Genomic DNA, 18,941 nt, shown 5'->3' on the forward strand with positions numbered 1-18,941 from the left:
TAGACTCGGTCGACGACGACTCATCTTGCAGCCTCATCATTCCAGCCGCCGCACGCATCCCTCTCTCCCTCCCTCTGAACGATGCGAGATCCCTTTCCCCCTCCTCCACCATGGCTTGTTAGTCTGGTGACGCCCTTGAGCGAGACTCTCCATCTCCCTTCCCTACCGAACCACATCCACGAAGTCCTAGGAGCCTTTGTCCTGTACCAGACAACTCAGTCCATTCTGTCGCCTGTTCTCTCGAATTTCCTATTTCCCAACATCTACCCGAAGCTCACGCGACGCACTCGCATTAACTGGGATGTACACGTGGTGTCTCTGCTACAGTCGTGTGTCATCAATACTGCGGCATTATGGGTAATGTTCAAGGACGAGGAGCGTAAGGGTATGCACGGCAGTGCAATTGAGCGGATATACGGATACACGGGTGCGTCCGGGCTCATTCAAGGCCTGGCGACAGGATACTTTGTCTGGGATCTTGTCGTGAGCGCGCGCTACCTCAAGATCTTTGGTCCGGGTATCCTAGCCCATGCCATCACTGCCCTCTCAGTGTTCGCACTAGGATTTGTAAGATGTTTCGCCCCGAAAATTCGTGGTGTCTTCGCTGACTGAGACGTACAGAGACCATTTTGCAATTATTATGGCCCGGTGTTCATTCTCTATGAACTGTCGACTCCTTTCCTCAACATCCACTGGTTCTGCGATAAACTCAACATGACCGGGTCTCAGCTGCAATGGTACAACGGAATGATTCTTCTTTCGGTGTTCTTTGGCTGCCGTTTGATCTGGGGCACCTACCAGTCGTTGCGGGTATATCAAGATGTGTGGCATACGATGCACCTCAACACTCAATCAGGCCCTGTTCTTCGCGAGATACCCGCTTCTTCCCATTCTTCTATATTCGTCCCCAGAGACGGCCAACTATGCCTAGGTGACAAGAGCTGCATTATAGCTCAATCCGAAGTCATGCAGTTCACTGGATCACAGACGGAATCTGTTCCAGTCTGGCTGGCGGGGGTGTATCTGACTTGCAATCTGGTACTGAATTCGCTCAACTTCTACTGGTTTGGCAAGATGATTGAGGCAGTCCTGAAGAGGTTTGAGGGTAAGCCCCACGAGGAGTTTCCTCGTGAACGCGAACGGAAGCAAAGCATTGTGGAGGCCGCGGCGACTGAGCTCGATTATGAGACTCTCTCGGGACCCAAGACGCCAGACGAGGAGGAGAAAGAGCCAGCCGTTAAAGGGAAGAGCACTGCGCTTTTGGACGGATCAGCGAGGAAGCGATAGGGGTATTGGACGCATCTCCGAAACGCTCTGACGCATCATCTCAATTTCTTCCGGTCGCAGGACTCTAGAGAACCTCCTAGACTTGGGGTCGTTTTTTGCGGAGGACCACTTTTTGCGTTATTCGTACATGGTTGGGCTCTCAGTCCTCAACGAGAGGGAAGGAGCATATAATGACTGATTCCGCCTTTCCTCGGCGAACTCGACCGCGGCGACGGTGTATCCCTTTTGCATTTCCTGCATCAGTGGCTCTCGCTTCGTGACTGTCCTTCGAGCAATGGGGCCAGCACTAAACCTTTGCTTTGACGTTAGTTATGGTATGATGGCTGGGAGGGTTGAGCTCTGAGCACTGAAATGCTCAGAGTAAAGAGACATCAGAGAATCGTTTCATAATATACCATTCTCCTCACTCGCCGAGAGATGTGGCAAACAATAGGGTCCACAACCCCTGGTTCTGACGACAAGAACATCATCGAGGTGGTAGGTTGTTGCTCAAAGAGATGCTTCGGATTGAGGAATACAACGTCGACAGCGCAAACACCCGATTCCTGATCAAATACAAGCAGTCCAGAGACAACAGACCGAAGACTGCGAGACTTATTCACATTATGGATGGAAAATTCACTTCAGAAACTACAACATTGACACGCACAGTCCACCAGGTGTCGGTTCACTCAACCATGCAACTACCAGCAACCCGAAATCCCACACAGAGTCGGCCCTTAATTGTCGAGCCCTCACTTGTGAACGAGACGACGTTGCCAATGTGAAGTTAATCAGGCCAGGTGTTGCTTGTCTCACAACCTTTCACATGTGTCCTTCATCCGCCCGCTGCCGCCTGTGCTCCTCCTCATCTTCTATGAAACAGTCTGGGCAGTGAAAGACGAGCATGGACTTTGAGTGTACAAGTGAAGATCCAATTTGAGTAGAGATGGAGTGGCAACCGGACTTCACCTAGTGACAGGAGGCAGTGATCTGGTGGCTGCCTATAATAAAATACTTGCATGATTGTTTGTAGTTGTGATGAATCGTTCCTCATTTCTCTATTCTGGACATTTCTCTCACTGCTGCTGCGCAGTCAACGGACAGAGCCGATCAAAATGAAGTGTCTTGGCTTGGCCACCTCTTTGTACCTTCTCATCCTCAGCCCAGCAACTGCTTTGGCCGTCCCTTTCGACTTCAACGACTCCGCCAACAACGTCACCAGCCCGACAAAGGTCACCCACCTCGAACTTGAAACCAACTCGACGAATCAAAAAAGTGCCCAAGCCTGCAAATGTAGTTTGCTGCCAGGCTACAGCAAGGCGTGCTACGAGAACTGTGACTGCTGTCCAAGCTGGGGAGTGAAGGTAAAGTAGCCATCTCTTTGTTCCTTGGGACCGATGCTCAAGAAACAGAAGTGGTTGATCTGGCCATGTCTGACCTGTGGGACTCGTTCTAGGCTTGCTGCTGTAATCTGGGCTCAATATTCGACGCCCCAAAATGCTCCACCGATTGCTGTACTTGATTGTATCCGAACGAGAGATCGCTGGAGTCGGTCAGGACATGGGATCAGACGTTCACAGAGGCTAGTTGGAGGTGAAGCGGGGACCGGTGGGAGGACAGATGTTCGAGAAGGTTGCGTACCGATGCCCGAAATAGTGAAAAGGGCAGGACAATTAATATCCTTTGGGACAGAGCTGGGGGGTGATAGACATGATGAACGGTGGCTTGATCTGATCTCATCAGGGTTGGTGGCGATGGTTGCCCAATCAACAGATACACAAAAACATTGCGGGTCTGGAGTTTCGATCCAAACCGCGGCAGAGATTCCGTGGGTCGCGCAGGGAAATCGAACAATCACTGGAACCCCTCGAAAGCGCCCGCAGCACCGTAAATCAAGACTTCCATTGTTTCCATCTTTGCTTCTGTGACCTATTCTTTCACGACTGTATGCTAGTTGTCTGCTAGAGGTCCACCATGGCCTTTCTCTTTGGAGGGAGAGGGCGACAAAAGCAACCCGCCGAGATCGCAAGGTCGTTGAAAGACCTCCTAGTGAAACTCAACGATCCCAGTCCCAGTCCAAAAGTACGTAAACCTGTCCTTCACAATGTAGCTGCAAGACTGCATGTTGACTGCTCGTTGTACAGGTGGAGGAAGATGTCGCCAAACACATGTCCCAGATGAAATTGATTGTCCAAGGCACTCCAGGTTCGAGCTCTCTACCAAACCCGGCACCAAAAACATACTCGACGAATCCCCCTTCTAACCACCCGAGTACAGAAGTTGAATGCAGCCCAGAGCAAGTCCACCAACTCGTCCACTGCATCATTCAAGAAGACATCCTCTTCGAGCTGGCAAAATCTATCCGTCTGCTGCCCTTTGAAGCGCGGAAAGATGCCCAGATCATCTTCTCTCATATCCTGCGCTACAAGGCCTCGAACTCTTCGTCACAGTCCGGGTCGTCGGACCCGTCGGCGATTTCCTACCTTGTCCTCCAACGGCCCGAGATCATTGTCGAGCTGTGTCGGGGGTATGACCATCCACAGTCGGCCATGCCGTGCGGGACCATTCTGCGACAAGCGCTGGCATACGACACCATTGCGGCGGTGATATTATACGACGAATCTCAACCAGGCGAAAAGGCGGTACACCTCAAAGATCTGGACGTCAGCCGCAAACAAACAGGCAAAGGCGTGTTTTGGAAGTTTTTTGAATGGATCAATAAAAGCAGCTTTGAGGTGTCTGCTGATGCGTTTACCACTTTTAGGGTAAGTCAATATCTGCCCCCTGTTCACTGATGCGTGTCATTGTACACGCCGCTACTACCGGTACTAATCTGTGCGGGATCTTAGGAAATCCTCACCAAGCACAAACAACTCGTCTCACAATACCTGGCGACCAATTATACCCTCTTCTTCACGCAGTACTACAACCCCATCCTTCTCCTATCGCCTTCGTATGTCACCAAACGCCAGTCCATCAAGCTGCTGGGCGAACTGCTCCTCGACCGCAGCAACTACATCATCATGACCCAATACGTCTCGAGCGCCGACCATCTGAAACTGACCATGACGCTGCTCAAAGACGACAGAAAGATGGTCCAGTACGAGGCCTTCCACGTTTTCAAGGTCTTTGTGGCGAATCCGAACAAGAGCGACGAGGTCAAGCGGATCCTGGTCAAGAACCGAGGCCGGCTGTTGAGGTTCCTGCCCACCTTCCTGGAGGGGCGGACCGACGACGACCAGTTCCTGGACGAAAAGAGCTTTTTGCTCCGGCAGGTCGAGATGCTCCCGGACGAAGAGTCTCTGGAGAAGGAAAGGCGGAGCAGTCAGAGCGGTGGGGCGCCGGGCGAGGGAAGCGGGCAGGTCAGTGTCGGGGCGTGATCTGACTGACTGACTGACTGACTGACTGATGACCGATTTAAACGCCTCGATTAAGTACATACACGAGGTACCTGGGATGGGGACACGAAAACTTATGTACACCGTCATTGACTGGATCGACTGGATCGACTGACTGGCTGATTGACTGGTTTGATATACGGACCTGCACTGGCGTTGGCGTGGGCGTCAGTACGGAGTTATCATTGCTTGTTTGTGCGTCTGATTCTGGTTCTGCTGCGCCGGATAGCGTTGGTGTGTGGTGTTTATGAAACTTGTAAAAGATGTTTCAGCCGCCGTACCTATGTAGATTAGGTACCTAGGTATCTACGTAGGTAGGTATGTGGTGGACGGCGTTTCCACGAGAAAAAAACAACAACAAGGGAACCTTGAGGTGGAGGTCCTACCTCACCTCATACATACAAAGATAGGTATGTATGTATGCATTACTATCTACCCATCGCTTTCCTTAGTACCTACGTAGTACCTACTGCACGTAATGAGGATCCAGGTGCATTTCTGTATTTATCTTACGTGCCTACCTACCTACCTGCCTACCTACCTACCTGCCTACCTACCTATCCACCCATTGACAGTACCAGTACCAGTACCTACCCACGCATCTGTGCATTATATATATGTATGTATGTACGCCTTAGTAGCTACTGGGCTGTGACACACTGTCTGTCTATACTATGATCATGTGAGGCGATGCGGCTTAACTCGATTTTATTATTGCTCACGTTCGGGTTCGTCGTCGAGAAAAGGTTTTTTGAAACAGCACGGAGGAGTAAAGGCATAATAGGGTAACTAACAGTTGCTTGCTTGCGGCATGAGCAAGGAACCTTGGAATAATTGAGGTGATAGACGTGTTTGAGGGGTGATTGATAGAGTGAAAAATACATTTCAGATTTGGCGCTTACTTTGACGTTTCCTTTTGACATTGACTCAAAGACATTGACCGTGACCTGCCGAAGTAGGTACAGGTACTGTACCCTGTATCTCAATACCTTGGGTGTCCTACCTACATAGTACCCCATCCTGCCTATATTACCTAGCCTAATCATCCAAGTAAGTGCGCACGTGTCTCATGCGTCGATACATATAAAAGCGAGATGTGAAGAGGTGGGGAGAGAGAGAGAGAGAGAGAGAGAGAGAGAGAGAGAGGGAGAGGGAGAGAGAGAGAGAGAGAGAGGGAGAGAGAGAGTCAGTAAAAGAAAATTCATATATACCAACTACCTCCCAAAAAGCAAATGCAAAATCAAAACATGTCCTCATCGTTCGCTTGCGCACCGTTAACGTGCCCTTCCTCGTCGCCCTGCCTGTCCTCCAGTCCGAGCTCACCCATCTCGTCACCTAACAACTCGAGCTCGACCTCCTCACCGACCCAGCCTTCAAACTCTTCCAGGCCCTTTCGCACGTGGACCTTGAACCGGATGACATCCTCCAGGAGCTTCTCGATGCCGCCGTGCAGCTCCTCGCGGACTCGCGCGCTCTCCTCGCGCATGCCCTCGTACGCCAGCTGCACTTCCAGCTCGCGCTGCTCAAGCTCCAGGACTCCCTTTTCCAATCCTTCTCGCATCCGACTGAGCTCCTTCTCCAGTTTCTCAATTGCGGAAGTCTGCTGCGTGTGCGCTGTCTGGCCATTCTCTTTCAAGGTCGAGTATTGTCGAGACGCTTCCTGCACGCGATAGTTGAGATTGTCTATCTCTGTGTTCTTCTCATGCAGGGCCTCCGATATGTTGTCGAGGAAGTCACGGGCGTTGAGATCCGACTCCGCCGCGGCTTTTCGACGCTCATTGATTTCTTTCCTCAGCGAAATGAACGCATTACGAACAACACCTCGAAGGTCCAGGTTGAGAAGATGCATCGGCGAATATCCCATGTTTTGCTCGGCAAGAAGGCGGTCTGACTCAATCGGTGAAGCACGACTGCGGCGTGAATGGGATGTTGAAGAAGAGAAACCCTGCTCGGACAAGTTGAGGGAGAGCTCGTAGTCTACGCCCTTTGCGTTGACCGCCGATGAGGGGATGAGGGACATCTGGTAGCCCAAGGAATTGTATCGTTTGACAACTGCCTCTAGATCTTCCAGCTTACGAGCAGTTTCGTCTTCTTTCTCAAGGACCCTCTTGTTGACTTCATCGAGCGCAGCTAGAGCATCTTCATGGCTCTTTGCTAGTCTCTCACGCTCTGTATTCATTCGGTCAATGTCCTGGATATTCAAGCCTTGTCGGTCGACCGAGTGTTGCAAATTCTGTCGTTCTTGCTCCGCGACTTCCAAGTCCGCCTCGACCGTTTGGATTTCGGCGTCGAGGATCTTTATTCTCGAATCGTACTTTTCAATTTTTGCTTGGACATTGGCATTGTATTCCTCAAACTTCTTCTTGTCGTCTTCCAGGATCTTAAAATGCTTGTCCAATTTAGCAATGTCAGGCGCATTGCGCTCGAATTCGTCAATCTGTGCTTTGAGAGCTTCATGCTCCGCCTCATATAGTTTGAGCTCCTCGGCATGTTTGGCGTTGATTCGCTCAAACTCGTCTGTCATCGCCTGGATATGTGGTTGAAGTGCGGCTTCTTCACTCTCTTCGTCATCTTCTGGGCCCATTTGCAGCCAGTCTTGGTAGGCGCCGAACAAGAATCTGAATACGATGCGATCACTGGAAACATCGACCCCAGCCTCCGTACACGCATCATCGTATGCACCGCGGGTAAAGTTGTCCAGCATCTGAGCCAGCTGCATCATCCAGTGCAGCAATCCCAGGAAGCGAGGCCAATTCTGACCACCCACCGCGACCAGGTGTGACTTCGTAATGTCTCTTTCGTAAGGATATCTCAGCTGTTTCATGATTGGAGGGACTTCGGTGTCGATGCTCTTCTGAAATTTGTAACCTGGATCAATGCGACGGTACAGCCATTGGAACATGAATGTGAAGTCCTTCTGTGTTGGCGATTTGACAGAGTTCTGGGTCAATGAGTGTTTCATCTCCAACTCGAAATTGTTCTGCGTCAGATAGTCGAGCAATTCCTGGCTCAGTCGTGCCCTATACGACGAATCTCTCAATGGCCTTGGGTCTTTAGGTGCGCCTGCTGGTGCGGGCGGTTGTGAGAAGAACGACTGGTGCGCCGTGGGGCCATGACCAGAGGGGCGAGAAAAGATGCTGCTTCTTCTCTGCAAACCCTGCGATGCTGGTGTCTGAGAGCCAAACAATTGGTTTGGCGCCAGGCTCTGTCGCCCGGTGTGTGTGCTCCCAAAGATATTATTCGAGACCGACCGCCGAGCAGTCGACATGCCCATTTCCGCCAAGTTACCACCAGACGAGGAGCGATGAAATATGGGTTGTGCAGGGCGCTGAATGCTCTGGTTTATCGACGTGGATCGCACATGAGAGGCGGTATACGGCGCATTTCGTAGTTCGGCATTGGAAGAGGTGCGCTTGACGGCAGACGCGGGCTGAGGAATTCCCGAGAAGTTTGTGATGTTACCCAAAGTCTCCCTTGGTCGGCGCACGCTGAACAAGCCGGTAGGTTGCGACATTGTGGTAGACGGCTGGCGATCGCGTGTGTTGGAGTCTGTAGTAGAGTACACAGCATGCAACAAAATTGTTCGTACCGGCGCCTCGACTTAACGGTACTGTCAATGTAGTCGCAATATGACGTGGAGTGGTTAGTCGTAGAGATGGATTATCGTCTGCAGCCTACGCGCTTGACTACATGGTCCACAAGGCGGACGTTGGGTACAACAGTGAACGGACTAGGCTAGCTCTCAACACGCTAATTCGGTATCGGTCACCACAGCGACTAGAGCCCGAGACATCCCACGTGACTATGTGCCTCGGCTAGGAAGAGATTAGACTCTGAGAGTAGGAATAATTGAAGATGACGGGTGGCTGGACACCATCGTTTCCTCGCAGTCGATTGAGGCTCTTCTATCATCTGCGACTCTTCCATCCAGGTCACTGTCCCTGGCTCATGGTATCTTCACAAATTCAACTTTGAATGACTTAGCTCGAGAGATACCATCTCGCCAACAATGGCGCCGCGCGAAGACCTAGTTGCATCCGCGGTCACGTTCCTCCAGGACCCGTCTGTCGCTTCTGCTCCCCTCGAGAAGCGCATCGAGTTTCTCAAATCCAAGAATCTCACACAAGAAGAAATCACTGTGTCTCTTGCCCGTGCTGGCGGGGATGCAGCTGCCGTCTCTACACCGTCGCCACAAAATGCTCCCTACTATCCGCCTCCCAGCGCCCACGATGTCCGAGGTCCTCCGGGTCCCAGATATCCATACCCTTACAATCCGTACGGAGACTGGCAACCTCCACCGCCGGAGCCGCCCAAACGAGACTGGAGAGATTGGTTCATCATGGCTACCGTGGTCGGCGGTGCGGGATACGGCATGTACGTCCTTGCGCAGAGATACATCAAACCATTAATATCGCCACCCACACCACCACAACTGGAGCAGGATAAAGCCGCCATTGACGAGCAATTCAACAAGGCATTTGCACTGCTCGACACATTGTCTTCCGATACTGCTGCATTGAAACAGGCTGAAGAGGCTCGAACGCAAAGACTGGACAGCGCCATTACGGATATCGAAGAGATTGTTGCAGAACTGAAAGCGGCAAATCAGAAGCGTGAAGACGATGCGCGACGTATGGAGGCAGAAATCAAGACCATGAAAGATGGTCTGCCTCGCTCTATTGACAACGTACGAGATGCGAGCGAGAGGCAGTTGAAAGAGTTGAGCACCGAGTTGAGCAGTTTGAAAGCCCTGATGGGAAATCGTATGGGTAGCGGCTCTGGAGTCTTTGGAGTCCCACGGGCACAGCCACCGACAATGCCAGGCTCAAACGCTGCCTCCACGTCCAGTACCCCAGCACCACCCCCTTCAGTGGAGAATGCCCCTGCTGGTAGCGGTGTATCTGCGCCTCGGCCAATACCATCGTCTACGAACTCAACTCCACAACTTCCTGCCTCTAACCCGACTCCGGTGGCAACATCTGGAAGCAGACCGACATCTGGCACCAAAGCTTCTATTCCGGCCTGGCAGATGGCGGCACTCAAGGCGGCAAATAATCCTAGCCCGGCGGCTGCGAGTCACGGGGCTAATGTACCAGTGGCTAATGGTGCATCTTCTGGATCATCTTCCCAGCAGCAGCAGCAGCAACCTGATGGTGCAGACGCCATCGCTGCTCTTAACGCAAGTTAGATACCCATGCTCCAGGAAAATCAAAATAAGTGTTGTCCTTTTTGTACCCCGAATATTCATGGCTCGTCTCCACCACCGAAGCGCTGTCGTGCAATCTCTTTGAAGATGCTCATGGTTTTCTCTTCCTTTTCTTTAATAGCCTGTAACTTGCTTTCCCGCTCTGCACGCCTGGCCCGCAGTATTTCCTCTCTGCGAAGCTCCCTCTCATTTTTCTTTCTTTCCTGCTCCTTCTGCAGTCTCTTGAGGTCTGTCAGACCGTCCTCGGCCCCCATGAGCTCGGAATCCATAATTTCTACATCGCCGGACGCATCTTTCGAAGCTGCAAAGGAGCGATTGGCCTCGGCGCGCTCGCGTTTTTTCTCCAGTTGGCGCTCGCGGCTTCCCGCCTCGGCACGCGGTACAAGTTCTTCGAGACGCTCTTTCTGAACTCTGCGATCTAGATGACGTTCGTGACGAAGTTGTTTAGTATGCTCTCGCCGGGCCACGTCGGCTTCTTCGGTAACCTGCTCGTCCCGTGCACGAAGTTCATCGAGGGAAGGTACGGAGGCTCCCTGCGTTCGAGACATGAGAGAGTCGTCGTGCTCGCCACGCGTCGTGAGCGATGAGGGTAGGGGAGGACCAAAATCTACTTCTTCTTCGCTATCCTCGTTGCTCTGGCTCAGCGGTCGAGCATCAGATCTCCTCATCTGACCTGGTTGTGTGCTCGTCCTGCGAGGGGAGGGCAAAACTTGACCTTGCGCTCTTGACTTCTCTAACGTTTCGGGATCGTACCAGCCTTGTGCAAGCTCTCCACGATTCCTGCCATGTAAGCATGCGTATTGACCAGATTTTACGTCTCCCACACCCAGCACCGGCAGAGTCAACGCGCTAGGCTCTAGGTATTTCTTTCTTACCATTTTCCAACAAAACTCTTCCATCGTCCCTTGACCTCCGTATCGTCCAGCTCTTCAAGATTCAGTTGTTTATGGATATCCAGATACAGAGCGAACAAGGGGCGATATGCGGGAAGGTCATGCCGTGAAAGCTCTCGTGCTCCATGTGGCAGTGGCTTGGGTAGCGCGGGAGACTTCTTGGTGTGCTGGCGAGATGGCTCATCAGATCGAGAACGGTAGGAATGGTGGGAGGATCTACGATCAGCATGGTGAGGAGAGCGCGACCTTGACCGCGACCGGTGACGGTGATGGTGGCGGTGGTGTTCTGGCATTATCCCTACGTCGTTCTTGTGGGAGGTGATAGACGGGGTGACGGGTCGCATCGAAACGGGAATTCCTTTGAACAATGACATCGTCGTTGTTCTGTGGTGTTTGTGTTGTCCCGAAGTCATGCCGAGGTTCATAGTCGATTCGTGCTGCTCTAAGTCCACGACCTTCCACAGCAATGTCGTCAGCTCTCGTCAATTCTCGTCAGTGTCCGAGTCTCATATGCCTGTCCTCCAAGTAGGTAGGCACGGCCAGCAGCATGGAGGTTCATCGAGCCACTTCACTCCTTTTGCAACAACCGGAATGATCGAGTGCTTGAGCCTGTAAATAACTGCAAACAACTCTATTGAAGTGGCCTTTACGCTGGCCAGTTTGAGTTCGTTACTTCCCACACTTCATGCGTCACCAGGTATGGAAGTGTTGTAGACGGCCTCCAAATTCTGTTTGCCATCTAGAACTGCAGCACCACTGGCACTGAAAACAGCTGGTTCCCTACCGACAATTGATCTCTCATCACATATATATCCCTCGCAGAGAACACATGACATTTCCTTTGTCGCCTGTTAAAGCGGCGCTACTGTTGCCAAGCATCAACGGATTCCGTCTTGAATTTTCCTCGGGTTCATCTCATCTTGTATACAGTAGATTGCACTTCGCTCATAGACTTCTTTGCATTTGCATCATATTTTAGACGTGGTGTCCGGTCGATAGACTTACCTTCGACATGCACATACTTGTGCGCCACTCCCAAGCTCTAAGAGGGGAAGAGATTGCTGACTCACCCACCAGGTTGTAAATGATGACGGTCCTCCGTCTAATCAGTCATCGCCATATGTTCATTCTCTGGTGACCGCCCTTCAAGATGCCGGGCATTTGGTATCAGTGGTCCTGCCTCACGTTCAGAGGTCCTGGATAGGAAAGGCCCACATGGTTGGTCACACTTTAACCCCGACTTACTATCGCCCTGGTTCGGTCTTGAAAGACGACGGAACCACTTCGAACCGACCATTTAACGACGGCGGAGAGGAGTGGATTTTAGTAGATGGTACGCCGGCAAGCTGCGTCCAGATCGGCCTTCATCATGTGTTCAAGGACAGGGGGCCAATCGACCTAGTGGTCAGCGGTCCCAATTATGGCCGGAACACCACTGCGGTGTTTGCTCTGTCCAGCGGAACGATTGGTGGCGCAATGGAAGGCGCAATGAGCGGCGTGAAGAGTATTGCCTTATCTTATGCCTTTGATTCCAGAGAGCATGACCTCGAGGTCATCTCTGCCGCTTCGAGGTTGAGCACTCGATTAATGGAGAAGTTGGCCAAAGAGTGGCCAGACGATGTGCATCTATACAGCATCAATGTTCCACTACGGCAAGGAGTGGAGAACAACAAAATCGTCTATGCTGAAATGATACAAAACCGTTGGATCAGTGGCAGCTCCTTCACCGAATTGGCTGCGGAGGAAGACAACGAAGACCCCAACGAGGAGGAGCAGATAATCCGTGAGACTGGTGAAGCTGACGGAAACAACAACACCAACCTCGTGACAAGACGAGTCCATCGCAGATTCAAGTGGTCCCCGAACTTCGCAGACGTTCGGAAGGCCGTTGTCGATGCTGGCAAGGGTGATGGTTGGGAGGTGCTGCAAGGAAACATCACGTAAGTATACCAGAGGTGACAGGCGTCGAGACCGTGCATTAATAGCGATAGGGTCACTCCATTGATCGCGAATTTCTGGCACTTGCCTCATTACACCGGCGAAATCAAGCTGTGAGTAAGTTCACCTCTAACAAAGCTAGCGGTCAATCTGGGAGCAATTGCTGATCGATGCCTTGCGCAGAGGTGACGCTCGTTCAAGCTCAATAGCCTGCAATATAGATTCGAATTCTCCGCCCGTATATGCACTCATTGATTACCCGGATGCATATGTGCAGCCTCTCATTCTGGATGCTCTTGGGCAATTAGCTCCTATTCCCGTCAGGCGCATTTCTAACCTGAGTGACTTGCCAAATCCTTCAGACCGCGTTTTCCAGTTCACCGGTTACGAAAAACTGGACTTTGAGCATGCCATGCAGCACACACAGACGTCCCTTGTCTGCTCGTATGTCATCCGGAAAGCGCTCATTCGCAAACACTATCTTTCCGGTACCGTGTCTACCTGGCTAGTCAAACACCCGAGTAGCATCCTGAAAAACCATTTCAAGCCGTGTGTCCATTTCGAACTCGACTATGCAGAATTCCTCGATGAGGCCCTGGTGGATGCATGGGACCTGAACGAGAGCTTGGCAGAGAACGAGAAGCAAGAGTCTGATGGTCAAAGAGAGTGGTGGATACTGAAACCCGGCATGAGTGATGGGGGCAATGGTATCAGACTATTCTCAACTAGCAGTGAACTGCAAGCCATCTTTGAGGAGTGGGAACAAGACGCGCCCGATGCCGATGCCGAAAGTTCGAGCGAAGAGGACGAGTCCCATCAGGCTCCGGGCAGCAAACAAGTCAACCTCTTTGAGGGTAACGCAATGACATCCCAACTCAGACATTTCATCGCTCAACCCTACATCGACCCCCCGTTACTGCTCGAGTCCTATGGCAATCGAAAGTTCCACATCCGGGCCTACGTGTTAGCCGTGGGAGCCTTGAAAGTGTATGTGTACAAGGAGATGCTAGCTCTGTTCGCAGCGAAAGGCTATCAGCCACCCACTTCTGCCACAGATTCCGAGATGCTTGACCTGGCACAACATCTGACAAATACCTGCTTTCAAGATGAGACGACCAAGAGCACCTCCGTCTATCGATTCTGGGACCTACAATCTCCTGGGATGCGTGCAGACTGGAAAGACGCCGTGTTTCAACAAATCTGCGATATAACTGGTGAGGTATTTGAAGCTGCAGCTCGTGAACAGATGATTCACTTCCAAGCGGTGCCCAATGCTTTCGAAATATTTGGCGTGGACTTTCTGATTGACCGGGAATGTAACGTGTGGCTGCTGGAACTAAACGCCTACCCGGACTTCAAACAGACAGGACAGGATCTCCAGGATGCTGTGGTTGGGGGCCTTTTCCAAGCAGTGGCCAGATCCGCAATCGCGCCCTTCTTTGGTTTGACTGGATCTGGAACGACACAGATGCCACTGGTAAGGTCGCTCGATCTAGGCCGATGCTGAAAGGACTCTGCCGCGTCAAGATTGAGCGACCTGCATCTCATCTACCGAGCAGACGCACTGTTTGTGCTCGGCGATCCTTCCAGCCCTTCTGGGCGATGTTGTGCAACATTGAATTCCAGCTGCCGACTGGCTCTTTGGGGGGCATGGTACTTCGGATGGCGCGGGACCTTCAATCTTCCTGCGACAGATTCTTTCGGTCGGTTCTGATACGCTGATCCTTGTCTACGGGCATCTGAATATTTACCGATCATCAATCACTGCCGCAGACTCGCTTCGGGGATCTCTAGCACCATTCCTCGCCATTGGTCTTTATGAAAGTAGCGGATGCCGATTGACCAAATCCCATCTCATCTGTCTCCAGCTGAGGGATGCAAGGCACGCTAGTGAATCTGTGAGATGACCCCCAGGGGCGGGATACGGGCCTCAGACCCCCTTGTCGAGGTTGCACAGCCTGTTGTCAGTGCGGACCTGACACCATCCCGCTAACATTCGCTGGTAGTCTTGAGGAATGCCTCGGTTTTACATCAGCTTTGTCCGGCGAGGTTGTAGAGACCTCCTCCAGTATCTGTTATGTCAAAGGAGACAAACCGATCGTGTCACCCTCTATGGCGAGGCTGCGAAGAATGCAGCTAGCCAGGATGAATCAACGTCCACCAAACTTCAGTCATGAGACATTTCAGTTAGCATCCCATGTATTTGGACCCGAACCTGGACTTGGGGCGCACGCAGTCGTAAATGGTGCGTCTCAACCTGGCTACGCCCGTTTGTCCCAAACCTGAACGCTCCTGCTGCAAGGAGGAAGCAGTGGCTCGATACTTGCCAAACGAGCCTAACTCGAGCTCCAGGCTATTTCACCATCACCTCGATTTACCCTCAGTCTCTTTCTGTCCTGATCGTGCTCGCCTTCAATTTTCGACCTTCCCCAGCAATCCATTCTGCGGTATCAGGAAAAAAGTATTTGTATTGTCGATCAGGCTGCTTAACCATCCGCCTTCTACCAGGCAGACACCACCAACTAGCGCTTATTACCGCCTCTTCCTATACAGATCTTCCGTTTCCTCTCCTACAAGACCATGAGCCTTACCACTAGCGAAACACCAACTATGTTTTCTCACCCGGTTGTCGTTCTGCGGGTGTTTCAGCTCCTTACCGTCGTCGCGCCCACCACCTTCCTCGCCGCTGCCACGATCGTCAACTCATTCTCCGACAACAAAGAGCCCAAAGAATCGAACCTGCGCAAGTTTCAACTGGGCTCAGCTTGTATCGCCGCCTTATTGTCTTCTGCAGAGGCAGTGATTGACCTTAAGAGATCTGACCCGTACCAAATCTCCGACCCGGACGCAGTCTATGCGCTCTTCCTTAGTCTGGTCTGGGTTATCCTCTCGCTTAGTCTCGTTGGAACACCCATCAGCGCGTCATACCCTCATATTGGAACTTGGACGATTCTCCTTGTCTGCCAAAGCACGGTCTTTGCACTATCATTGCCTGATACATCCTTGGAAGACAAGCCCCTATTCGCACGATCCATTCTTCAAGGGGCCCAACTAGCAGTTGAGATCGGGCTCCTCGGAGACAGCCTTTTGATTCGCTTCGTACGAGGAAAGGAAATTGTAGGAAATGGCGATGAAACGCGACCGTTGCTAGGAAATGAATCGAGTCCGCACCCCTCGGGCTCACACGGGGAGACTCAAACGCCAAATGTGGAAGAAACGGACGGACAGCGCATACGAACGAGGCCATTCTGGCAGTACCTGGGCTCTTTCAAACTCTTTGTGCCCTATATGTACCCAAGATCTTCACAAATGCGGATGTACTTTGGCGGGATGTTTGTCGCCAATGTCTCGACAAGGATCGTTACGATTGCCCTCCCTCTCAGTCTCGGAAGTGTCATCAACGGCCTTGGAGAAACGATTCCTTGGAAGGAAATGGCTGTCTACGTGTTTCTCTGGTTTTTGATGTCACACGCAGCTCTCCCACTCATTGAAACCTGGCTATCATGGCGGGTAAGGGCTGATCTGATCGTCGCATTACAGCGGCATTGCTACAGTCACATCATGAAATTGTCCGCCGACTTCCACGATTCCAAGAGATCTTCAGTCATCTGGCAGACGATGAGCCAAGGTCAAGATGTGATTGACTTGCTCCATGACGGTTTGTTTCGAACGTTGCCTACAATAGCCGACTTGGTCTTTGCAACCGTGGTCCTTACATGCCTCTTTGGGCTCTACATGACCTTTATTATCGCATCAATGTTGGTTCTGTTCTTCGGGCTGACCTTCAAGACGCTCATGAGGAAGCGATCTATGCGTCGATCTTGGGTCGATGCGTATCACGAGCAGTATTACCAGATGAGCGAATCCTCACTGAATTGGTCAGCAGTATGCCACTTTGGACGCATCCCTTATGAAATCCAGAGGTACAGGGAGAAAGGCGACACTACTCAGGACAGAATGCTGATTTTGTGGTTCTATGAGTTTTGGACCCAAGGTCTGCGCTACCTGATACCTGGCATCAGCTTTGTGGCCGCATGCAGTGTGGCAGCCCTGCACATATCACACCATCAGCACAAGATTGGTGATTTTGTGGTTCTGATCACATACTGGGCACAAGTCACCGGCCCCTTGACCACTCTGGCAAGCGCAACATCAGGGGTGACTGAAAAGCTCGTCAACGCAGAGAAGCTGGTGTTGATACTGGAAAAGCAGCCACGCATTCAGGACTTGCCAGATGCTCGACCCTTCGTGTTCCTAGAAGGCGCAGTCGAGTTTGAGAATGTGTCTTTTTCTTATGACGGCAAACGACAAATCGCGAAAGGAATTACTTTCCGTGCAGCGCCTGGGAAGACTGTGGCGTTAGTCGGACAGACGGGGGGCGGCAAGAGTACCATTTTGAAACTACTTTTCCGGTTCTATGATGTTGATCAAGGCCGCATTTTGATTGATGGACAAGACATCAGACACATCAATCTGGAAAGCTTCCGCAAACACATTGGCATGGTTCCTCAGAGTCCCGTCGTGTTCAACATGTCAGTGCTGGACAACGTTAGATACCCTGATATTGACTGCACGGACGAAGAGGCTATGGACGCCTGTAAAGCAGCAGCCCTACACGACAAAATCATGTCGTTTACTCATGGTTATCATGAAAAGGTAGGCGAGCGTGGCACCAAGCTCTCGAGTGGTGAGCTTCAGCGGCTTGCGATTGCGCGGGCGATCCTCAAAAAGGCGGACATTTTGCTCCTGGACGAAGCCACTAGCAGTGTTGACAGCATCACGGAGAGGAAGATTCAAAATAGCATCCGTCAACTATGTGCTGGCAAGACCGCGTTTGTGATTGCACACAGGCTGTCTACAGTCGTGCATGCCGATCATATTCTCGTGATTGAGGACGGCGAGATCATCGAGTCTGGTACACATGACACTCTCATCAAGCAGAACGGTGCTTATAATGAGCTATGGAGCAGCCAACTTCGCCTGCAGGCTGGGGCGAGCAAGTCGAAGTCCCAACCGTGTTTCCCACCGAAAACAGATGCATTGGTCCTGGTCAACGACATGAGTTCGGGTGAGCAAGAGACCCAGACCTTGGTGGAGAGAACAATGAGAGGAAGTGAGAATGAAGATACAGAATGCAGAGCTCCCGAGCCGACTAGCGATCCCTCAAGCATCCACGAACACCAGCATCGAAGCCATCAAGCATCGCATGATGCTGTAGACTCGCGAGACAGGACGAACGCCAAACGACTTGCGTGTGTGTTGGGTGCGAGATTACCACGGTCAAAATCGCCAGGGAAAGGTGGATCGTCAGAGTCAAGCCTGAACCCCGACGCGCGCACATTTCGGCCTCGACGATTCCAGGATTATAACAACACTACAAGTTTTACAACTAGTGACCCCAGGACTGCGACTGAAGGTCACTACGGGACTTCCTTTGGCGCCTACTCAGCCAAAACCAGAATCGAGACGAACCTTTCCAATCAGGAGAACGACGTCAAGTGGTCGACGGCGAAAAGTCTTCGGGATTCTCCCGACGTTGCTTCGAAACCACGGTCACCATTGCTTTTCCCGCTGAAACGAAAGTGGATCGGGCAAGGTCGTGAGGCTTTGGGAAGTGACGAAGACCATTCCATTAGGAGCACACAAGAAACACATGCGGAGAGCGAAGGTGTCAAAGCCGAAAGTCCCGGTTTGCAAACCGATCAACCAGAGTTGGAGGAGACCACCGCACTCGCGGGAAACAATCGCCGGCGGTTGACTGCAAGCGAACCTTTTCCCCGGAGCATTGATGTTGAAGAAGAGTCGGATGGATCATCAGCAGATGTGAACGTTCAACAGTCAGCGAAATACTCGAGGCTCCCACAACCTTCATGCCCAAGAACTGTGTCAGCTATGGAGAGAAAGACGGGTGTGTCAAATTCAGAGGATGTGATGGAAGGGGACGAGGCTGAAGCATCCGCTGATACCGCAGCGACGAGCCCAACTATTCCCACTCCCACATCGCACCTGAGGGTCCCTGCCAACTCCCCTGCATAGAAGGAACAGGTCTAGCCTGTGTTTTATTGAGGTGAGGGCCTTTGATCTGTAATGTGTTCAGATTCTTAAAAGCATCAGATACGCTTCCGGGGCGACGACAAAGAGGATGCTTCTATCCGTCGTCTTGCCGGATGAAATATCAAATACATTCTGAGTCTGGACAGTGAACCTGGTGAGCATTATGGCGATGGATATTTTCAC

At 51.7% G+C, this 18,941-nt stretch overlaps 7 protein-coding genes across 7 annotated transcripts; 5 read left to right on the forward strand and 2 right to left on the reverse strand.

Moving 5' to 3' along the window:
- Positions 1-81: 81 nt before the first annotated feature.
- Z517_07189 (uncharacterized protein) lies at positions 82-1,287 on the forward strand (the record flags this gene model as incomplete). Its single annotated transcript, XM_013428927.1, has 2 exons — positions 82-567; positions 622-1,287. 2 exons carry the CDS (start codon positions 82-84, stop codon positions 1,285-1,287), a joined length of 1,152 nt encoding a protein of 383 aa, XP_013284381.1.
- Positions 1,288-3,243: 1,956 nt separating this feature from the next.
- Positions 3,244-4,649, forward strand: Z517_07190 (uncharacterized protein; the record flags this gene model as incomplete). The annotated part of the gene is made up of 4 exons (XM_013428928.1): positions 3,244-3,351; positions 3,414-3,474; positions 3,547-4,034; positions 4,119-4,649. 4 exons carry the CDS (start codon positions 3,244-3,246, stop codon positions 4,647-4,649), a joined length of 1,188 nt encoding a protein of 395 aa, XP_013284382.1.
- A 1,258-nt stretch (positions 4,650-5,907) lies between these two features.
- On the reverse strand, positions 5,908-8,181 carry Z517_07191 (uncharacterized protein; the record flags this gene model as incomplete). Its single annotated transcript, XM_013428929.1, has 1 exon — positions 5,908-8,181. The coding sequence occupies one exon, from the start codon at positions 8,179-8,181 to the stop codon at positions 5,908-5,910; it is 2,274 nt and encodes a 757-aa protein (XP_013284383.1).
- Positions 8,182-8,676: 495 nt separating this feature from the next.
- Positions 8,677-9,855, forward strand: Z517_07192 (uncharacterized protein; the record flags this gene model as incomplete). The annotated part of the gene is made up of 1 exon (XM_013428930.1): positions 8,677-9,855. One exon carries the CDS (start codon positions 8,677-8,679, stop codon positions 9,853-9,855), a length of 1,179 nt encoding a protein of 392 aa, XP_013284384.1.
- Positions 9,856-9,911: 56 nt separating this feature from the next.
- Positions 9,912-11,059, reverse strand: Z517_07193 (uncharacterized protein; the record flags this gene model as incomplete). Its single annotated transcript, XM_013428931.1, has 2 exons — positions 9,912-10,653; positions 10,749-11,059. 2 exons carry the CDS (start codon positions 11,057-11,059, stop codon positions 9,912-9,914), a joined length of 1,053 nt encoding a protein of 350 aa, XP_013284385.1.
- A 922-nt stretch (positions 11,060-11,981) lies between these two features.
- On the forward strand, positions 11,982-14,211 carry Z517_07194 (5'/3'-nucleotidase SurE; the record flags this gene model as incomplete). Its single annotated transcript, XM_013428932.1, has 3 exons — positions 11,982-12,706; positions 12,758-12,817; positions 12,888-14,211. The coding sequence occupies 3 exons, from the start codon at positions 11,982-11,984 to the stop codon at positions 14,209-14,211; spliced, it is 2,109 nt and encodes a 702-aa protein (XP_013284386.1).
- Positions 14,212-15,284: 1,073 nt separating this feature from the next.
- Positions 15,285-18,740, forward strand: Z517_07195 (uncharacterized protein; the record flags this gene model as incomplete). The annotated part of the gene is made up of 1 exon (XM_013428933.1): positions 15,285-18,740. The coding sequence occupies one exon, from the start codon at positions 15,285-15,287 to the stop codon at positions 18,738-18,740; it is 3,456 nt and encodes a 1,151-aa protein (XP_013284387.1).
- Positions 18,741-18,941: the final 201 nt, after the last annotated feature.

This window comes from Fonsecaea pedrosoi, assembly GCF_000835455.1.
Source record: "Fonsecaea pedrosoi CBS 271.37 unplaced genomic scaffold supercont1.4, whole genome shotgun sequence".
Lineage (NCBI taxonomy): Eukaryota > Fungi > Ascomycota > Eurotiomycetes > Chaetothyriales > Herpotrichiellaceae > Fonsecaea > Fonsecaea pedrosoi.